Raw genomic sequence first — 21,056 nt, 5'->3', positions numbered from 1 at the left:
AATATACGTCGGATTAATTATACAGTGTCACTCTCCAACTGACATCAAATTTCAAATGTCACACAAAGCGTAAAAAAACACTCCTCTATTCCGGCGTTATGCTACGTTCACTAATAAATCGCTGGCGCAATGAACTTATAGGTGAGTCCCGGGCTGAAAACTCAATTTAAGAATTTGTAACTTATGAATTTTCTGTCGTATACCTACTACTAATGGACTATCTGTCGGATTGGGGGTAGGCCTCAGCAGGGCTAGCACAGACAGGACAAAAATTATGTCCCCCGATTGTATCCCCTGACAAAATATATAATTCACGTTTCCACCTGCAAAGCACGGGAACAAGGACGAGGAGAAGTTTACCCCCGTTTATTATAATATCAAATATACTATTTGGACATTATTTCCTATTGTGCGCTAGTCCTCTGAGAGTTTATACAGCTGTGGGAGAAGATAAATTTATATCCTTTCCCCGGGGAGATAATTGTCTCCAGCCCATGTTAGCTGTGCAGCTGTGGTTAGTTATCACCCTACCGCATTGCCGCCAAATGATCTAGCGTTCAGGTCCGATGCCGAGACGAAACAGATAATGGGCATGGGTTTCAAATAATTGCCATCAATGCCATCACTTAACATAACTGCTTCGTTGAATTAGTGGATAGCATGTGTGACTGCATATAACGAGGTCATGAGTTCGAGCCCGGGTCCGAGCAATAAATATTGTCTATAGGATTTTTCAATCATGTAATCCTTAGGAAATTTCCTTCCGATCGTGTCCTATCTCATGTTCCATCGCAGTATGAGATTGGTGGAAGTTTCTTTTTTTGCGGTTGTGTGGGCTTATTGCTGGAATATGGCTTTGCCAGTAAGAGTTTCAACCCTAGGGCTCGAAGAAGTGAAGGGATTGTTCCTCATGTTCCTTGAGGCCTCATGTGAGGCCGAACCTCGGCTCAAGCGACGATTTTAGTGAAAGGGTTTCGGACGGTGATTAGTCCGCACGCCTCCGAGGCCGTGGTGTGAGCCCACGTCTGGATGACGTCACAAGTCGGGGACTTCGTCGTCGCCGGCGAAGACGCTGTGCAAAGGTAATAGGCAATAGAGTGCACCTATGTTTGCGCTCTATAATATCTCTTAGAAATCGGTCAAGAAAACCGTGTTTAACAGGTCCAGATAAAAAATAATCCTAATATAGTATTTTTCCGTTCCAGTATTAGTAATTCCGTTCGTGGGTCTGGATGTATGGGGCCTGCTGCACGCGGTGACGCGCACTGATATCATCCGCATGGTTCTGTTACATCTGGAAAACTACCTCTCTTTGGCCAGTAAACAGGCGCAGACCCACGGAGCCAATGCCCTTAAGGTAGATATCGGAGGCAATTCTGTGGTACACAAATCTCTAAAGTAAATAGTGCTGTCCTATTTACAATGATCGTGTTGATTCGTGTGTAAATGAAAACCACTTTTTTAGACCTAGCACCAATATCATTTAATTTTAATTTTTTTTCTTATCCCGTCCATCTCTGTTTTTTCCTTTTTGTGGTGCCCAAAAAAAGTGTATAAATAAATATCCTTTAAGTACAATGAACAAAGTGAATGAAATTGGCATTAGACTGGGCACAAAGCTCGAAATCCCTATGGACGTTCTGTTTCCAAAGTGCTAGAATGGAGACCTCGGTGGGCAGACGGTATCAATCGAATCGCAGGGAGTTGCTGCATACACTGTGGCACTGGATACACTGGAAAAAGATCGTGGCGCATGGAAATCCCTAAAAAGATCTATGTCCAGCTGTAGACGTTCAACAGGTTACACAATAATAATAATAATAATAGATATGCCTACTGAACTTATCGCCCAACTCCGCTAGACAGCGAGACAACTGAAAGAAGAATAAACATCTGTATCTACATCTGTAACATCTGTAACTATTCCTTTTCGTCTGGTCTGTCGAAAGGGACAGTTATAAAATATGGCAATATCGGCTCTAATCCCAATTATAAATTTTATAATTGTTTTTTAAGGTAGGAATTAAACATAAAAAAATATGTTTCGGATGAAACTTGTAAACCTATCCTCTATTACAGGTAACAGTCCTCTTCGACCTAGAAGGGTTCAACATGCGTCAATACGCCTGGAAGCCAGCAGCGGAACTGGTGTTCAGTCTGCTGCAGATTTACGAGGCAAACTACCCCGAGATACTGAAGATATGCTTCATTGTTAATGGTATGTGAACCAGGATCATTCCTAGACTTAATAACTCAACGATATTATCATAAGATTCAGAGTGACTCAGCGGGCGATGGAGAGAGCTGTGCTCACAATGTCTCTACGTGATCAAATCAGAAATGTGATCTCATTTCTGCTGTGTCCATCAAACCGTGGAAGGACCATATTTACCGGCACAGCTCAATAATTCGCGAATCTAAATTGGTAATGGCGGGACACAGACAGGCAGGGCAGACGACATTAAGCGTGTCGCTAGGAACCGTTGAACACAAGCGGCCCAAAACCATGGAATTTAGAACTCCCTACAAAAGACGATATGATGAGGTCGATATGATGATGATGATTATCAAGAATGTAAAAAGTGTGTTCCTGCTATGAAGTCAACAATACTTAAGTATGGGGACTAAAATCCAAATGGTTGCATGAAGACTTTCCTGTTAGCAATTAGATTCCTTGTCGTACACATTTCTAGCACTGGCTTTGCCTACATTTAGCTTTTGCGATTGACATGTTAGTGCAGGCATACATGCATCGACCTAGCAAAAAACCGATGGGTCCCAACATCACAACAACACGTCTGTCAAAATTATAACGGTAGTTCTGAACACATTGGTCTTAAGAGATCCGATAGAGATGACAAAACCATGACCTTTAATAACCTTGCTACTCCTTTTATTGTTTAAAAGCCAGCGCACGCCTATACAATTTAATAGATATATGTTTTTCTTGTATGTAGACTACACAAGCAAAACTATTTGAATATCTATTCTGAAAAAACAAATTGAGTGAATTGTCTTTAACCCCCTTTTTCAGCCCCAAAAGTATTCTCGCTGGCATTTAACGTCATCAAAAAGTTCATGGACGAATACACGTTATCCAAGATCCGTATCTACGGCAGTGACGCTAAAAAATGGCAAGCTCAAGTATTGACAGTAATCGACAAGGACCAGTTGCCACAGCACTATGGAGGCAGCATGGTTGATGAGAATGGAGATCCCAAATGCAGTTCTATTGTGAGTTTGTTGTTCCTTATTAGCTTTCCTGTAACCAAACAAGTGGCTTTCTATCCCTCTCGCTTGTGAGAGGAGCTCTTTATTCAGCAGTGGGATATTGATCGATCCCACTTCTGAACACATTACTTTTTGTGACAGAGCTCGTAGGGGCAAGTACTACGGCAATGCTCTTTTCTGTCGCCAAGCAGCATTTTTGTGTTCACGTTTGAGGCTGTGACCTGAATAAAATATGGTTTCTTTTTCATATTGTTTCAGGTGAAACCCGGTGGAAAAGTATCAAAGAAATTTTACGCGCGGAACGTATTGAATGAGTCCAAGAAGGAGTACACGAAGGTGACTGTCAAGACAGGCGAGAAGCACTGCGTCGATCTCTTGTGCGCCGACGGTGATAGTGTTTTGAAGTAAGTCTTTTGAGCTGTGAGTTTTAAGATCTCGCGTTGACCATAGAAAATATAGAAATTATAAACTCCGGTTTTGCATCTGTCGAACCTGAGTCTTCCCACTTATGTGACCATCGCGGTCACAACTGGGCCAGCGAGCCTACGAAAACCTAGACAAAAGCACAACTTTGGCTTTGTAATTTCGAAATTCCCCATACTTATTGTTTATAAGTATAGAGAAGGAATGCAGAATGCAGAATGCAAATTTTTTTTAATTATCCATTAAACATACATTAAATCAATAAAAAAATCATTATACACACTATGACCTTTTCGACACACACATATATATATATATATTTTATAATCATTTTTTTAAATCGTTCTATAGTTTTGGCGAAATCTTTTAGTCATTGACAATAGTATCTAAATAAGGTACAAACTTTGATTTAAATTAATTACGTCAAATTCGACCAGTGGGCGACCGTAAGTAATAATTAACCCGCAAATCCCATTACCGGCCCACTACAGGGCACGGGTCTCCAGCCACAATGAGACGAGATTAAGGTCCAGTGCGAATAGGTGGACTCCACATAGCTTTGAGAAAATTGTCGAGAACTCTCAGGCATGCAGGTTTCGTCACGATTTTTCCGTCCACCGCTTAAGCAAGTGATAAATATCACTAACCTGAACCTTGAAGAATATGTAAGAATGAAGAAGTTATAAGCAATTGTATTTTGTATTGATTTACAGATGGGAATTCGGTGTCGATAGTCACGACATCAAGTTCTCGATAAAGAGGAGAGACCAGGATGGTAACGAAAGTATAGTCCATGATCCGAAAAAAGTCTCCGAGGGACCAATGGAAGTTGGCGTTCTATCATGCTCCGGACCAGCCACTTGTACGTTTACTTTCAGTTACTTTTGACATTATTCACAACTGCGTCGATGGACTCGTGGTTAGCATGTTTGACTACTGATCACGAAAAGCTGGGTTCGATTCCCGGATTAGGAAAAAAGGCGACTTTTGAATTATTGACATAGAACATATTCGTAGGTTCGGTCTATTTTATCTTACTTGTCTTTTTGTCACTTAAACACGCGTCTACCCCAATTATGTTCACTAATAAATGATAAAATTTACCAGTCCACACGCCAAGGCACGGCAACAGGGATAAGGAAAAGTTTAGCTCTTATTTAATATTTTTACAAATATTGTATTAAGATATTATTTCCACCCGTGTGATCAGCAGGGCTAGCACAGGCAGTAGACAAAAACTGTATCCCCCGATTATATATATATATAAAAGAGAAAGTGTGTGGGTATGTTCCGTATAGGCTCAGAAACGGCTAGACCGATTTCAATGAAACTTTCAGGGAATCTCCAGATTGACCTGGCGAGTCATCCTGTAAAGTTTGGTGACGATCGGAGCACTCCTATTTTTGAACTGTCAAAATGTCAAATACAGCTTTTATTTTGATGATATTCTATTGTTGGGTGTACATGGGTGTAGATAATGATCTTCACCCGCTCGAGAAAAGAATAGAAGAGAATGAATACGGAGAGAAATAAATGATTTAATATATTATGAGACTTAAATTGAAAATTTCATGATGTAAGTTTATTGTTTAAATAAAATAAAGCAAAATCTAGCCCGGCGAAGCGGGCTGGGTACGCTAGTATAATATATATAGGGTATATATCCCCTTACAAGGGATATAATTAACGTGTCAACCTGCTAAAGCACGGGAACAATAAATAGGAGTAGTTAACCCCCGTTTATTATAACGCATATATTATTTGGACATTATTTCCACTTGTGCTCTGAGAGTTGATAAAGCTGTGAGAGAAGATACATTTTTATTCTTTCTTTGGGGCGATAAATGTCTCCTGCCATTGCTTACCGCGCATAGAGTGGTTAGAAAATAGTTTGGTGAAAGGTAAATGTATGACTAGGAATCTTCTTTGATTGCCTTGTCCGTAGTGAAAACGGGCATGAGTGTTCTGGGCCTTAGTCATTTAGGCTTTAGGTATAGGTTTATTCCTTCACTCGTCAACGATTAGTTTCTTTTTACAGATACGATAATATTCGACAACAAGGGTTCATTCCTACGGAACAAGAAGGTGTATTACGACATCATCATGACCATGCCGGAAAGAGACCTCAATATGAGCGACGATCCGGAAGACCTTGTACCGAGCGGGGCCAGCATGGTTACAGCAACTCCATAAGAGATTTTGATAATAATTGTACATATTAATGTAAGCTCGTATCGTGCCTTAATATGTAAGCAGATTCATAATTATATCTACGCTTAGCTAGTTAGATTGCTCAAAAAACGCTATTCAGGGCTTAAAAACTTCTTAGTTGTCAGAGTAAGTCCATTTTGAGAACAAGATTAATAATAAAAGCGGTTTTTTGGGTACAAAAGTTCGCTTTTAACCGGTTAATTTAACGAATTAAATCTGTTAATTACCTAGTTAGTGAGTCGTTTCCTTGTGTGAGCGTTGACGGGTTGATTGCCCGCTCGTGTTCGATCGAGCTTATGTAACGCGTTGCAAAGAAAGCGAAGCGCACGGGTTTGCGTTGTTTCTAAGTTAATTGAACTATAAACCGGTTAAAGGAACGGTTTGATATAGCGTTCTCAAATCAATTTGTCCGAATGAAACCGGTTTAATCCAAATCTGCTTTTAAAGCCCTGCATTTATCTATAGTTGCTTAGAGAACGGTGAGGCATATTCTGTGATAAAAGAAAAAAATGTTTGGTGCGGTTTTTATACTATACTTATGTACAAAATATTAGAAGTAACTAATTAACTTCAAAGTATAGGAGTTCATGGCTATAGCTTCATTTTCATTATCTTGTTATTCAATTCAAGTCAAATAGAAATCCATAAAGCATTTTATTGACATTAAATATAAGGGATCTTCTGTAAACAGGTATATGAAATTGACAATGATTATAAAACATAGATTGTAAGTGTTGATAATATACATGTTCGTAACTTGACAAGATATATAGAAAACAGGGAGAAATATTCTATTCTTATCATATTATCCTTTGCTTAAATTTAAGGTTTAAAGTAGTTAGTTCTACATTTTTTATTCTAAATAATAGGTATGCTAAATCTATTGTTAGCTAAATAATACTTGGGTACCCAAAATTTTAAATGTAGGTACATATAATAGGCGCTGTGACCCATTCAAATATTTAAGAGATTTGAAGTAAGACTTGGAATTCATGTCTATTAATTATATGGCACAGAATTAAGAGCATACGAAAACCGTGTACACGACTAATATTGAAGCATCAAAACAACTCCACTTTAGGATGGTTTCTCGAGCAAACGTTAAGTCACTTCATACCATTTAGCAGATGACAGTAATTATTTTACATCTAATGTTCTAAGTGTTCACCAGAACATGGGAAAAAGTTTGTGAGCAATATTCCGCGGATGTAAAGTTATAAGTGAGTGGGGCGTTTTCACTGTTTTTGGACACAATTTACTTATATGGAAATTTACTTTTAATAATGGCTAAATGAGGATTCTGTATATTCTTAATTCAATGCTATGTAAATGGGTAAATAAAAGCAGTTATGTATTATCTTTATTTATCGGCTAATGAAAATGGAGAATTTTTAATAGATGGTAATAAATAATCATTTAATCCTTTGTCTGTTTTTGTTGGGAAATTTTCTGTAATTTACTTATTTTTACTAACGCTAAGTTTAAGTAGGTTACATAACTGAACATTTGGTTAAATCTGCTATGAATGATATGAAATCTATATCTATAAGAAAAACTTTTAAAATATAAAAAAGTGGTGGTGTAAAATTGGTTGTACAAAAATATCTCTTTAAGTCTTAAATTAGTTTTAAGCAAAATATTCTCTTTCCTCAAATTTAATATTTTTCTTAGATTTACCTTTAAATCAATTACCTATTCCATTTATTCCACAAATGTGCCTACATTTTTATTTTCTTTGTTTCAATGTATTAATACCATGAGCCCTTGAACCCGACCTTTGATATTTTATAAAAGTTGAAAGCTTGTAAAAATCACCACGTGACGTGACTGTGTAGACGGGTTGGTGATCGCAGTATATGGTAGTAGTAGCACTGAGGACACTACTGCCCGTTCTCGGTTAAATGCCTAAGCGGATTTTTTTAATAATACTTTTTTTACAATAACAAGATGTTTCCTTATCAGCCAGACCGTTTTGAAAGTTCGAACTTTTCGATCCCATGCCTAGCAAGCATATTAAAGATTTTAAAATAGAATAAGTATAACTACATTCCAAATTTCAAGGAAATATTAAAAAAAAAAAGTGTAACCCCCAGACTAAGAGGCTATGGTCTCAATTTTGGATTTCAGCAGTTATCATCTAATCATTCTAAGCACTTTATCAGCATTAAAGTTTTTTTTTCTTTTTTCTTTATTTGGTTTACCAACAGCTTTACATTTCAAAAAAAACAATTTAAACTAGCTTATACTGTATGAAGACAAAATGTAAATCTACTTACAGGTAAACACCGCATGCAATAAATAGCGTTAAACTAGCTTACAACTACACAAACAAGAAGAAAGTGTATACAGTGTAGGAAGGAAAAACAAAAGATTAAATTATTATACTTTGCTTAAAGCTAATTCCATTGATCTCCGGAATTCGGCCAGAGAACCACAATGTATATCTACAATATTAAACTTGTTATAAAGTTGACATAACCTAGGGACTGGCGAGTTGGCACCCATAACTGTTGAACGGCGAGGGAAGGTTAAGATGGTTTTAAGGTACCTCGGATATCTCATGGGAACTTTGTAACTAAAGCTCTGTAATAGAGAAGAACAATTAATTTTATTATTAAGAATCTTGAATAAAAAAACGAGATCTAGTTTACTTCTACGTATATCCAATGATTCCATATTAAAAAACTTTAGACGATCTTTGTAACTTTTCATTTATATTTCGTTATACAAATGTGGAATGCCTTGCCTAAAGATGTAATTGACTGGAGTCACTAAATCAATTCAAGCATAGACTGGACAAACATGAAAAAGACAAAAAGCACGATACAAGATATGATACAGACGTTTCAGCGTAAGCTTTTTAGTCTTTCATATAATAAAAATATAGGGAAGCTGTTCATTTATTAAGGGGCTGAAAAAGTTTTAGCTTTTATCAAATAAAGAAAGGGCGATTTCTGTTTTATTATTTCTCAACATTTAAAGCTGCCAATAGTTAAATTGGTAGATTTTTGTACAGCCAAATTAGGTGCCACATTTATCAAAGATAAAATATGTACTTTTAATTACGTAGTAACTTTCATAAGGTTTTTATAATAAAAAACTTGTACATATCTTGATGATTTTATTTTAACCTTGTCTTAAGATATAATATAAAAATCATTAGGGTATTTGCGTACCACGGCTTAGCACAGGCTAACTAAGAGAGAAGAGCATTTTAGAGCATAGACCCCACCGTGCCGCTCCAATGCGGGTTGGCGGGATTTAAGGTGACCAAAAAAAATCTATAACGCGCGGTAGCGCACAGTGTGTTATAGAGACCATTTTTTCGGACATCGGCGTTTTATCAAAAATACCGATATAATTAGTCATATAAAACTTGAGAGCAGAGCTCCCCTGACAAAAATGCTTAATCAAGTAGTAATATTTATTTGAAATCTCATGAATTTTAATCTGAATAAAGTTTATAAAAAAAACTACCTTAAAAACTAAATGACAATATAAAGAATTGATTAGGTAGTTCGAAAGTGTATTTTAAACTGCATTTTATTTTTAAGAATAGCGTAAGTTTCTTGCAGCAAGAGATTTTAGTTTCTTTAATATTTTTGTTTTTTTTCTCAAGGAATTCACTGTGAAATTTTAGTGTAAATACTTTGTCCTACAAAGTATTTACACTAAAATTTCCGATGCGTCGCATTCATGATTATTAACACATACCGGAACTAATAGCTTACCAAGGCATCTGGGAGGCCACTGCCAATTTCCTTACTCCAGTGTGGTACTTACTGAGATTATCTTACAGAATAAACTGAGTCTCGAACCGAGGACCTCGTTACCCATAGATGAACATACTGACCACTAGACCATAGAGGTAGTTATATTATTCATATTACATATAAGAAAAATAGACAGAAATAATTAAATGCAAAGGCTTTTATTCAAAAAGTTATCATCTTATGATTAAATTTACAGAATAAAATATTTTTATGACTATCATACATTCAAAGAGATTAAAAATACATTTGGATATAAGTTTTTAATGTGGCAACAAGATAATTAATTCATAATAGCTTCATAACTTGAGTAAAGGAAAAAGATAAAACTAAACATATGCAGAATTAATGCAGACTCAATGAAATCGATTACGAAAATAAAAAGTGTTAATAAAATATGAAAACGACTTCACATCAATTGTACGAATAATTAGGGAAATGGTTTTGTTATTGTTAAAAGATTCTTGCGTCTATAAAGATATATAAGCACCCCAATGAAAAATTTTAACAATAACAAATAAAATGTAAGCATTTAAATCTGCTGAACCGATAACAAATTATATGTTTACTTGGATATAAAGTCTCACATATTGTAATAAGAAACCTTCCTTTTCGAATTTTATGCACCACAATCAAATAACATTGAAAAACTGCTGTTCCTTCCAAGATCTTTTTCTCTTACTGTTTAATATGCATATCATAATAAGCTTTAAACTTAAACTTTACTAGTCGTCTTCTTCGAATAGCATTTGCAATAGTTCTCGATTAGAACACTGGCTGCCTTCCAACCTTTGCACTCCCTTCCATTTAATTATAGTGGGAATCACCATCAGCTTTGTTCGATTGTCTGTTCTGAATGGACAAGCTTTGTCCTTCCAGCTGAAAGAAAGCACCAAATTAAGTCTAGTTCTAGAAAAAAGCAAATATAGTCTTGTTGTTAGAACTCAGCCTTTACTTTTGGGGACGCCGAGTTAGAACCCCAGCAAGCATTTCTAGCTATTTTAAGTATGGACGTTTTTGAACAATCAAGTATAATTTGCTTTACCGGTAAAGGAAAACGTCGTGATGAAACTTTCATGCTTGAGAGTTCTCCATAATGCTCTAAATGCTAAAGGTGTTTGAAGTCCAATCTTTACTAGGCAAGGGAAGTGGACCTAAACCCTTCTCATTTTTGGAGGAGACCTCCCCTATAGTGAGCCGAAGACGATGACAATGTAGAAAAAAATTATATTTATTTAGAAAAACTGTTTCTTTGTCATTCAAAATTTGTTTTCAAGACTTTTGTATTATTATTTTTTTCAAAACATCCTCAACTGAACGTTATCCCAGTAGGTGTGGTCCGCTTGACTTAAAAATTACATCAATCCAGATCAGTTTTAAATTTGGTCAAGATTGGTGTAGTGGTTGAGTCGGAACATAGCAACTATTTTAATTTAAATTCATTTATTTCAAGTAGGCCTACTTTATAATCACTTTTGAAACGTCAAGTATGCATGTTTGTGTGAATCTACCACCGGTTCGGAAAGCAGATTCTACCGAGAAGAGCCGGCAAGAAACTCAGTAGTTGCTCTTTTCCAACATCAACATTTACAATCATTTTGCTATCTTGCGGGAGATGAGAGTGAGGCTGGCTGCTTCCATTCTACCTTGTCATTGAGGAATTCATCAAATGTATAGTAACCTCGCTGTACTAGTTGCGTTTTTACACATTTTTTAAATGTATACATTGGTAGGTCAAGAATTTCCTTAGGAATCATGTTGTAAAAGCGTATACTCAACCCCACAAAGGAGTTCTGCACCTTTCGCAGACGATATGCAGATATCACTAATTTATGACCGTTTCTGGTAAGTCGATTGTTAATTTCAGCTTTTGATTTATAAAGAGTAATATAACTAACAAACATATAAACAGAACTTATCCTTTTATATTATGGATAACCTCCCCAAGCTGGCCACAGGCCTCCTCTGTGTTTCTAGGTAACAAAGTGACTAATAATTATTAATAGTAATAATCATTATTTTGTCCAAGTGATGCAAATTAATTTGGACTAGGTCCTGCAGTGGACTTCGGTCAGTTGAGATGACGATAATGATAATATTTTAATCTACATCAACAAGTGCCACCGCTTTGATTGTTATCAATAACATAATACATAAAATAGCTGATTAGATATTATAATTTCAATCCTACAAGGTAACAGATGCAGGCAAAATAAGTCATTCACGAAAAAACTAACTAAAATTGTATGGTAAGTACTATCGACGATGGAAGCACTCTGTATCAACAATCACCATGAAATCAAGCGATAGACGTCCACTGCTGGACATAGGTCTTTTGTAGGGTGTTCCAAATTCCACGATTTTGTGCCGCTTGAATCCAGCGGCTACCTGCGACGCGTCTAATGACGTCCGTCCACCTCATCGGGGGTCGACCAACGCTGCGTTTACCAGTACGGGGCTGCCGTTCCAGCACCTTGGGACCCCAACGTCCATTCCTCCTCCCAACTATGTCCCGCCCATTGCCACTTCAGCTTCGCGACTCGTTGAGCGATGTCGTTAACTGTGGTTCTTCTACGGATCTCCACATTTCTGATTTTATCACGAGATACTACACATAGCTCTCTCGTATAACTAAATTACCCCTAATCAGTTTCTAAGTAGCAAACTTCGCCCTCGCCTGCAATCTCTATGATGATGCAATCTAAGATGGTAGCGGGCTAACCTGTTAGGGAGTATGGTAGTCAGATATTTAATCTGTTTCTACGCGACATCGCACCGGAACACTAAATCGCTTGGCGGCACGTCTTTGTCGGTAGGGTGGTAACTAGCTAGAAAATTCTGAAATTATAAATTGCCCCTGCCGGAAATCGAACCCGGGACCTCCTAGTTGAGCGCCAGGGAGGTCGTCAAGACAAGATTGTAGTCAAAGTAGCAGGAGAAAAATTTATCAAAAGCAAAGAATTAACAAAATCACTTTATGATAAATCTACTAATCCTATAGTGTACAATACAGAAGATTTAATTCAAATAAAAAGCGAAAGATGGTAGCAAGATGGATAGTGTTTATTTAATATGCAGATGAATAAAAACGGTAAATTGGATACAATTCAAAAGATTCATACGAAATTGTTCAATCCTTATGAGTAAGTTTTGTTATTAACCTAATAATGTATTTTACCCATCTTTATAAAAATATAAAAATTATATTTACATACTATTTTTTTTTATTAAAATAAATAAATAAATAAACAAATATACTACGACAATACACACATCGCAACCTACCCAAAGTAAGCGTAGCTTGTGTTATGGGTACTAAGATAGCTGATGAATATTTTTTTATGAATATAATACACATAAATACTTATAATATACAGATAAACACCCAGACACTGAAAAACATTCATGTTCATCACACAAACATTATCCAGTTGTGGGAATGGAACCCACGACCTTGGACTCAGAAAGCAGGGTCGCTGCCCACTGCGCCACCCGGCCATCAGGAGTCATAAAAGGATGAAAGTGGGAGAATAAAAGGTATGTATCCATTACATATGGATGTAGAGTGTAAAAAGTCAGTATTAATTGAACGTCCCGCATTTCATTACACCGCCAAGATCCCGCCTTTCAAAACAATATATGAATAAAAAAAAAACTATGCCCTGCAGTAGTATTTTGGGCATAGGATTCCCTCCTTTTCCAAAAAAGACATAAATTGTTGTATTGATATATATTTTCAAGAATGAACATAATATTATAAATAACTAGTTGCTGCATTCTTCGAATAGAATAGAATATCTCCATATTATCCATGATTATTGCAAATCCTATGGATACCATTTCTTTTCCTGCGATAAAAAGATACATATGTTGTACTTTTTATCCTTTAAACTCTATGCCAAAAATCTAGTTAATTGTTGAGTTAATGTGTAAAAGACAAAAAAAAACACACTTTCACATTTATAATATTAGTATGGATTATCCATTCAAGGTATTAAAATATGTAACTTACTATTCCCTATCTCCAACATCCACATAAACAAATGTTGCTTCTTTCTTCACCTCTGTTAGAAATGCTTTGACCACAGGTTCAGCTGAAAAATTACATTTAATTATTATAATTAAGTTAAACCAATATGGTCATAGATAATAGAATGTATATATCAAATAGTTGGACAAGTCCAAACAAATGGATCCATTTTTATTTACATATTTTATACTGTATATGCCCTGGTTACTACTCTAGGAATATGGTTAGTATGGCCAGAAGACATTTTTTGCGAGCATTGGTGCACATGTGGCAAAATGTCCTAGTAATATATATGTAATAATAAACAGGGGTAAACTTTTTATATTCCCTGCTGCCATGCTATAGACATGTCAATGGTGGTGTTGAATTTTTTTCATACCCATTTGACAGTAAATGCACCAACTTCTTCCATTCTCTTTTTTACTCCCTGTAAATAGTATATATACATTCTTTCTTGGTTTCAAGTGTGCAACATAATTAGTAAATTCCTCGTAATTATTAACTGTATGAATAGTCACTTTATTTTTACCCATTTCCGTTTGAAAATAACAAATTTTAGAAATTATCTACTCAATAAATATATCATTAATTTTCTATATCAGATAGAAAATTAATGACAATTGTCATAAAAAACATCAAATGGGAATTTAATGACAAATGTCATATAAATGATCTTAGGGAATCAGGAAACCACTTTACAATTTACAACAAGGGAAAAGTATTTTACAAGATATCCTGCAACTTTTATTCTAGTTCAAAATAGTACAGGTATTTCTGTCCTTGAATTTTCAGCAAAAAACTCAGATATAGAAAATTGCCATGATCCACCCCTGTGCTCCAGAGAGCATGTTAATACCGACTATACATTTGTGTTTTTTTTTTTTTTTTTTTTTTTTTCCTCTTCTGGCTTTACAGAGATTAGCCAATGTCAGGTGTCTATATGTTTAATAAAAGTTAGGGAAACTTAAAATATAAAACATCAGGATTAATCTACTTAACTATTTGGATAGGAAAAGGATAGGGATTGATTCTACTTTATAAATATATTATACGATTTGCTCTATAGTTTGATATCATTTTTTTCTAGAAACAAAGATACAATTTTATAAACTTTACACGAATGGATATTTAATAAACAAATTATAGAGGTGGGAAATGGAATGTTTAATGATTCGAGATGAGCAAGAAAGGCAGAACGATCATACATAGGGCATGCAAAGAAAACATGGTTTAAGTCCCCATACTCCCCACAGGAACAAAAAGGATCAGGAACGATTTTCACTCTGTGCAAGTGCGCCGGGGTACAAACATGACCCAGGCGCATTCTACACAGAACAGAGGTGACTGTTTTAGAAAAAACGCATTGGCTAAACCAAGGTTTTCTCGGAATGGATACTTGAATTTTCTTGTAATGTTTACCAACTGAACTATCATTATTCCATACCCTATCCCACTCTTCATACAGATAAACATTGGCTTGGTTTGCCAAGTCGGAACAATGATTCGTATATGGTACAATGTCTCCTATGCGAATAGCCTCATTTGCCAATTGATCCGCTCTTTCATTTCCAGGAATGCCGACATGACTTGGAACCCAAGCCAGCACTATGTTACAATTTTTCTGTGAAGATGTATATAGTAAATCTCTAATTCGAAAAACATTTGGAGACTGCTTATGAGACTTGAACGGAAATCCCATAATAGCCTCCAAAGCACTTCGGGAGTCTGTAAATACAATTGTTTTTGGTATTTTCAGAATTAAAATATATTCAATAGCTTTGAGTAAACCGTAACATTCACCAGTGTAAACTGATGTTTCTGGTGGAAATTTAATCTGCTGAATAACTTGGTATTGTGAATGGTAGACCCCAACGCCCACGCAACTCTTACTCCCATGTTTAGATGCATCGGTATATAAACAGTGCCAATCAGACCATTCATTATTAACAATATTAATAAAATCCTGTTTTATATTAGGGCTATTTTTCAATAGTCCTATATCCAATTTAATTTTGGGAACCGCAATAAGATTTTTGTAATTGTATTGGTATAAAGGCAGAGTAACACTGCGATGAGTGGGAGCTCCCAAGCTTTCATATTTTTTATAGCTTTTTACAAGACACGGTGAATCTTTATGCGTCCAGTAATTACAGGTATCAATCTGATCCGCAAGTTGCTTTACTTTTGGAAATAATGGATGGGAGATAAGCTGTAACGTACGGAAGAAAAATTTATCACAGAGTAACTGTCTCCTAAGATATAAGGGCGGATCACAGCATTCTATCTGCAAACAGTTTATTGGAGTTGATTTCATGGCACCTGTAACTAGTCTCAAAGCCTTGGACTGAACGAAATCAAGCTTTTTAATTGCACCTGTGTTACCAGGGTGTAATAAGAATGTCCCATAGTCTAAAATGCTCCTGATCAAAGCATTGTATAACAGTTTCATTGTAAAAGGATGTGCACCCCACCATACTCCAGAAAGACACCTTAAGATATTTAAGTTTCGCTCACACCTTAATAAAACATATTCACAGTGAGGAACCCCAGTCAGCTTGGAATCTAATATAACACCCAAAAATTTTGATTTATCTGTAACTGTTAGCGGTACATTATTGTAACTAATGTGAATACATGGGAGGATTCGTTTCCGAGAGAACAATACAACAGAGCTTTTAGATGGTGATAGTTCTAGACCATTATTGTCTAACCAAGACTTTAAATCGTTCAAAGCTAAGTTTAATAATTCACTGATATTATCTAATGATCGACCAGAAACATATAAAAGCAAATCATCCGCATATTGAAGAACATTTGCATATCTCAATACAGAAATTTCCAAATCGTAAGTATAAATGTTATACAAAATAGGGCTCAAAACCGAACCTTGTGGTAGGCCCTTCCATACAGTTCTACTAATGAATTCACTTTGGGAATGGCCTATTGAATACTTTATATATCTTTCGTATAACATATTTACAATAAAATTTATTAATAAGCTAGGAATATTCAGGGCTAACAGTTTACTCTTTAAAATTGAAATGTTAACATTATCATAGGCAGCATTTATATCTAGGAAGGCAGCAACCACTGATTCATTTTTGGAGAAACTGAGTCTGATGTCTGTGGTAAAGATGCTCAAGCTGTCAAGGGTACATTTACCTTTCCTGAAACCAAACTGTGTTTTTGATAGTAATTTTTTATGTTCCAAAAACCATTCCAACCTGATTTTAATAAGGTGTTCAGCAGTTTTAGCTAACACAGATGATAGAGCTACTGGTCTATACGATTTTGGATCTGAACTCGATTTGTTCGGCTTCTGTAATAAGATCAATGTTTGTGATCTCCAGGATTCAGGAACGATACCCGCAATTATAATATTATTGATTAAAGAAAGATAATAACTAAGACTATTGTCGTCAAGATTTGACAAGAAAGAATAAGGAATACCGTCTTCACCTGGCGCAGAATCTGTCGTTGATGAAAGTACGCCTTTCAGTTCTATAAGTGTAAATGGTGAATTCAAATCTGAATTGTTATAATAATTGTTATTGGATACTATTAGAGGCATTATGGCCATGGGACATTCAGGTACATATGGAGGACCTAAACGATCCATGATTTGCTCTGCTATTGCTGGAGATAATTTATTCTGTTGTGTGTCTTTAAATGCAGATCTGAACTTTCTAATATTTTGCCAAACTATTGATGATGAAACATTAGGATTTAAGGATTTACAAAACCTACGCCAACCTTCATACTTCTTTACCCTAAGTAGTTCCTTAGTAGAATTGGCAATTTGTAAGTAATGGTCAAAATTGTCATCAGTCATGTTTTTACAATATTGCTTCTCTGCTCCCTTTCTCTGTTTTACTGCATTAGTGCACTCTGCATCCCACCATGGTGGTGATGGAATAAATCCTGAACCATACTTTTTTAATGGAAAAATTTCATTTGCAGCTGCAATCAATGCAGTAGCTAATGTTTGTGAGCATTCTAATATGTTAGAGCTACTTATTGGTGGTAAACTATTAACTTTCTGTTCAACAGCTACTCTATACAAGTTCCACTTAGCATGAATAAGTTTATGTTTTATTCGTGGTTGTTTCACATATTTTGGAGGTTTTTCAAAAGGAAAAGTTATAATAAGCGGGTAGTGATCACTACCATAAGTAGACTCTGCAGTTGACCAAAGGAGAGATGAAGCAAGATCAGGAGTGCAAATGGACAAATCAGGAGCACTAGGTGTCCGTGCAAGCCTTGTTGGAGACCCCATATTCAAAATACACAAGTTATGTGAGCTAATTAACTCTAACAATTGTTCTCCATAATAGGTTGATGTAGCACAACCCCATAACATGTGATGAGAATTAAAATCCCCTAAACATAAATAAGGTTTCGGCAAAAAATTTAAAAGTTGATTAATTTCATTAAATATATCATTACTAGGACGAGAAAAATATATAGACACATAACATACACTATTTACAATAACTGCAATAACTGATAAGTTATTGCTATGTACAGGGAGAGTGATATTTGTAAATGCCAGATTATTTTTGATGAGTATGGCCACTCCACCATACCCATCAGGTCTATCTTCTCTGACACAAACATAACCTGGCATTTTAAATAATGACTCCTTTCTCAACCATGTCTCTTGAAGACATATGAGAAAAGGTTCATGTTTATTTATTAAGTGTATTAAATCGTGTTTTCTACTGTTGAGGCTCAGGCAATTCCACTGAACCACTTTGGCTCTGTGATCCATTGTTGTTTGGGATGTGGTATAATGCTTCAATTACTGTGGCAACGTGGGACGGTGTAACTATGTTTGATTGTGATAATAGTTGAATAAGTATTTTAATAATGTCAGCAATTTTCATGCTATTTTCAATATTTTTATTATTAATATTAGGCTTTTGTTTAGGGAAAACAGGATCTTTTATTATATCAGAGTGAGCAAAGCGGTCATAGCCCTTACCAAGCTTAGACGGTGATCTCGGCTTGGCAAAGACTGTTTTTTTATATGACTGAGACTCTGATTTTGAATAAGATGGAAGGTTAGAGTTTTGAGGACTATGTATGTCCTTTGATGAAGAGGATGACACAGGTGTTGAAAACAAAGCTTCGGCATATGACATCTTTGAAACTGGTGGATGCATCTTAATTGCTTCCATATATGAAATACAACTTTTGCTCATTGTTTCTTTGATTGCTCTCTGTCTATTATGTTCTAGGCATTTTTTATCAATGGCTTGATGTGATCCGTTGCATAAGCAACACCGGTAATCCTCCTCTTCAACTTGGCAAGAGTCACCAGAGTGTCCTTGACCACACTTATAACATTTTGGCAAAGACCTGCATTGATTTTTAACATGACCAAAACGGCAACATTGATAGCATTGTACAGTTGGATAAATGTACAATTCCACTGATAAGGCAGTGTAACACATGTACACCCGGGTAGGCAGAACTTGTCCGTCAAAAGTTATAATTACAGTGCCAGTACTAATAAATTGATTTACATTATTTACAGTGACTTTTCTTTTAATACGCCTGATTTTAATAATAGGACCGCAACCCAGTGGCACATTTATGTTTGACAATATTTCCTCGTCAGACCAATCATTTGGAACACCTCTTACTACACCCATGCGTGTTACATTGAAGGTAGGTATAAAGGCGCTATATTTTTCCAAGCCAAGACTTTGATGCAACAAAAATTTGTTGGCATCCATATAGGAAGAAAACGCCATACTAATGCGATTCCTACCCACACGTTTGAGACTACCATTCACAACACCATCAAATTTGTTACGTTGCAAAAAGCGACCAAAAGTTATGGGATGTAGGGTTGTGGAACTATCACTATTTTCATATTCTTTGTTAACATGTACCACATATGGGGCACTGTCAGATTTCTGATACTGAGCACGACCAATTGGCACTCGAGTTGGTACATTTGTTGGTATGGTGGATAATGATGGTTTATTATTATCAATGGAAGAAGTGGGTTCAGTTGGTTTGTGGTTGGGAGAAATATTTGGATTTTTGTTAGGGCGATTCGGAACATCATCAGTATGTGATTCGCACATGCAGTCATTAAACTTATCCTTTTCATAATTTGCTTTGCCTTTCCTTTTTTTTTTCTTGCACATCGTACAAACGCGGGAAAAAATTTTTCGTTTTAGCGTTTGTTCGGCATTGGACACAGCAGATGCGTCCGTGTCCATTGACGACTCAACCGCTGAGATTAATATATCCATCTTAGATGGAATATTTACAGACCCTGGGGGTATTGTTCCCCCAGGGTCGGGGGGCCGATCCCCCATAAAAGTTTAAAATTTCCAATAAAATATTTTGAAGAACTTACCTATATAAACAGCTAACTACTATGAGAATGACACTAATACTACAATATGTACAATATAAACAACACCAAATCCTTTTCAAGACGAGTTTACAATAAAATAAAAGAAAAATTTGAAAAAACCGCGTCCGCCATGTACGAAGTTTCCCGCCCTTTTTTCATTTGTGTTATGACATTAGTATCAGTTGTTATCACAACATAATGGTTACTTGGTTTAAAAGGTTAATGAAAATCCTGAATTCGAACAGCAGGATATTTAAAGTCCGCCCTTATAAGCGGAGGCCCAGCAGTGAGGTATTAAAAATACCGAAATTTCAGCAAATTTCATTAATACCGATAGTGTAGTGAGATTATAAATAAAGCCACGTTTACTTACCTTCAACACAATCCGAACACCAACTACTGCCGTTCGGCAATTTTGAGCCGCTAAAGTAAAACAGTACTAAAGGGCTACTAGAAGAAATACTCGCAATATATTTTGCAAAGTCATCGAACCCTTTTATTTGAACGATTGTAACCATTGTATCCAAGAAACAATAACAACAAATAAAAAAAGAAATTATCAATTATATTACACTTATCGTAATTAGACGAATTAAGACCAACAACTAAGGTAAAATAATTAAAGCATGCAAGTTGAAACTATTCCCTATTCCTACTCCCACAAAATTACTTAGAAAATAACAAATTGAAAAGTGAACCGTGAAAATAAAGATCACACTCCGACTACAGCCTCAGACTAAAACCCTTAGTCCTACTGCCACTAATCTTTGACAGCTAACCACAAGACTTATCGCAGGCTAGACGAGTCACAGACTAGGTCCTATACCTAAGTATAAAATACACAGATGACAAACCCAATAAACCCGTAAACATGCCAAAACACGGATTATAACTTTGAATTTAACTTGGTTATAAACACAGATAATGGTTACCACCTACGTGAAAGTGGTATTTGTAAACATCATGTGGCTATGTATTTTAACTATAAGTTGCTTTTAAGGTTAGGCTTAGTCAA

General features: G+C 35.8%; 2 protein-coding genes across 2 annotated transcripts in view; one reads left to right on the top strand and one right to left on the bottom strand.

The window, feature by feature from the left end:
• The window catches only part of LOC120624317 (SEC14-like protein 2), a 56,483-nt gene extending 49,028 nt beyond the window's left edge, over positions 1 to 7,455 (top strand). The window contains exons 5-10 of the mRNA XM_039890782.1: positions 1,206 to 1,357; positions 2,080 to 2,218; positions 3,035 to 3,234; positions 3,490 to 3,635; positions 4,368 to 4,516; positions 5,693 to 7,455. Of these exons, the coding sequence (XP_039746716.1) occupies positions 1,206 to 1,357; positions 2,080 to 2,218; positions 3,035 to 3,234; positions 3,490 to 3,635; positions 4,368 to 4,516; positions 5,693 to 5,847 (941 nt within the window). The 3' untranslated portion in view covers positions 5,848 to 7,455. The remainder of the gene's footprint in view (positions 1 to 1,205; positions 1,358 to 2,079; positions 2,219 to 3,034; positions 3,235 to 3,489; positions 3,636 to 4,367; positions 4,517 to 5,692) is intronic.
• A 2,322-nt stretch (positions 7,456 to 9,777) lies between these two features.
• On the bottom strand, positions 9,778 to 20,796 carry LOC120624333 (thioredoxin domain-containing protein 17-like). Its single transcript, XM_039890799.1, has 3 exons — positions 20,415 to 20,796; positions 13,648 to 13,729; positions 9,778 to 10,514 (listed from the first exon to the last, which is right to left on the bottom strand). The coding sequence occupies exons 1-3, from the start codon at positions 20,557 to 20,559 to the stop codon at positions 10,361 to 10,363; spliced, it is 381 nt and encodes a 126-aa protein (XP_039746733.1). The 5' UTR covers positions 20,560 to 20,796; the 3' UTR covers positions 9,778 to 10,360.
• Positions 20,797 to 21,056: the final 260 nt, after the last annotated feature.

Source organism: Pararge aegeria, chromosome 6, assembly GCF_905163445.1.
Source record: "Pararge aegeria chromosome 6, ilParAegt1.1, whole genome shotgun sequence".
NCBI classification, from domain to species: domain Eukaryota; kingdom Metazoa; phylum Arthropoda; class Insecta; order Lepidoptera; family Nymphalidae; genus Pararge; species Pararge aegeria.
Note: the sequence above shows the minus strand (reverse complement) of the source record. Positions and strands in the feature narration are given on the sequence as shown.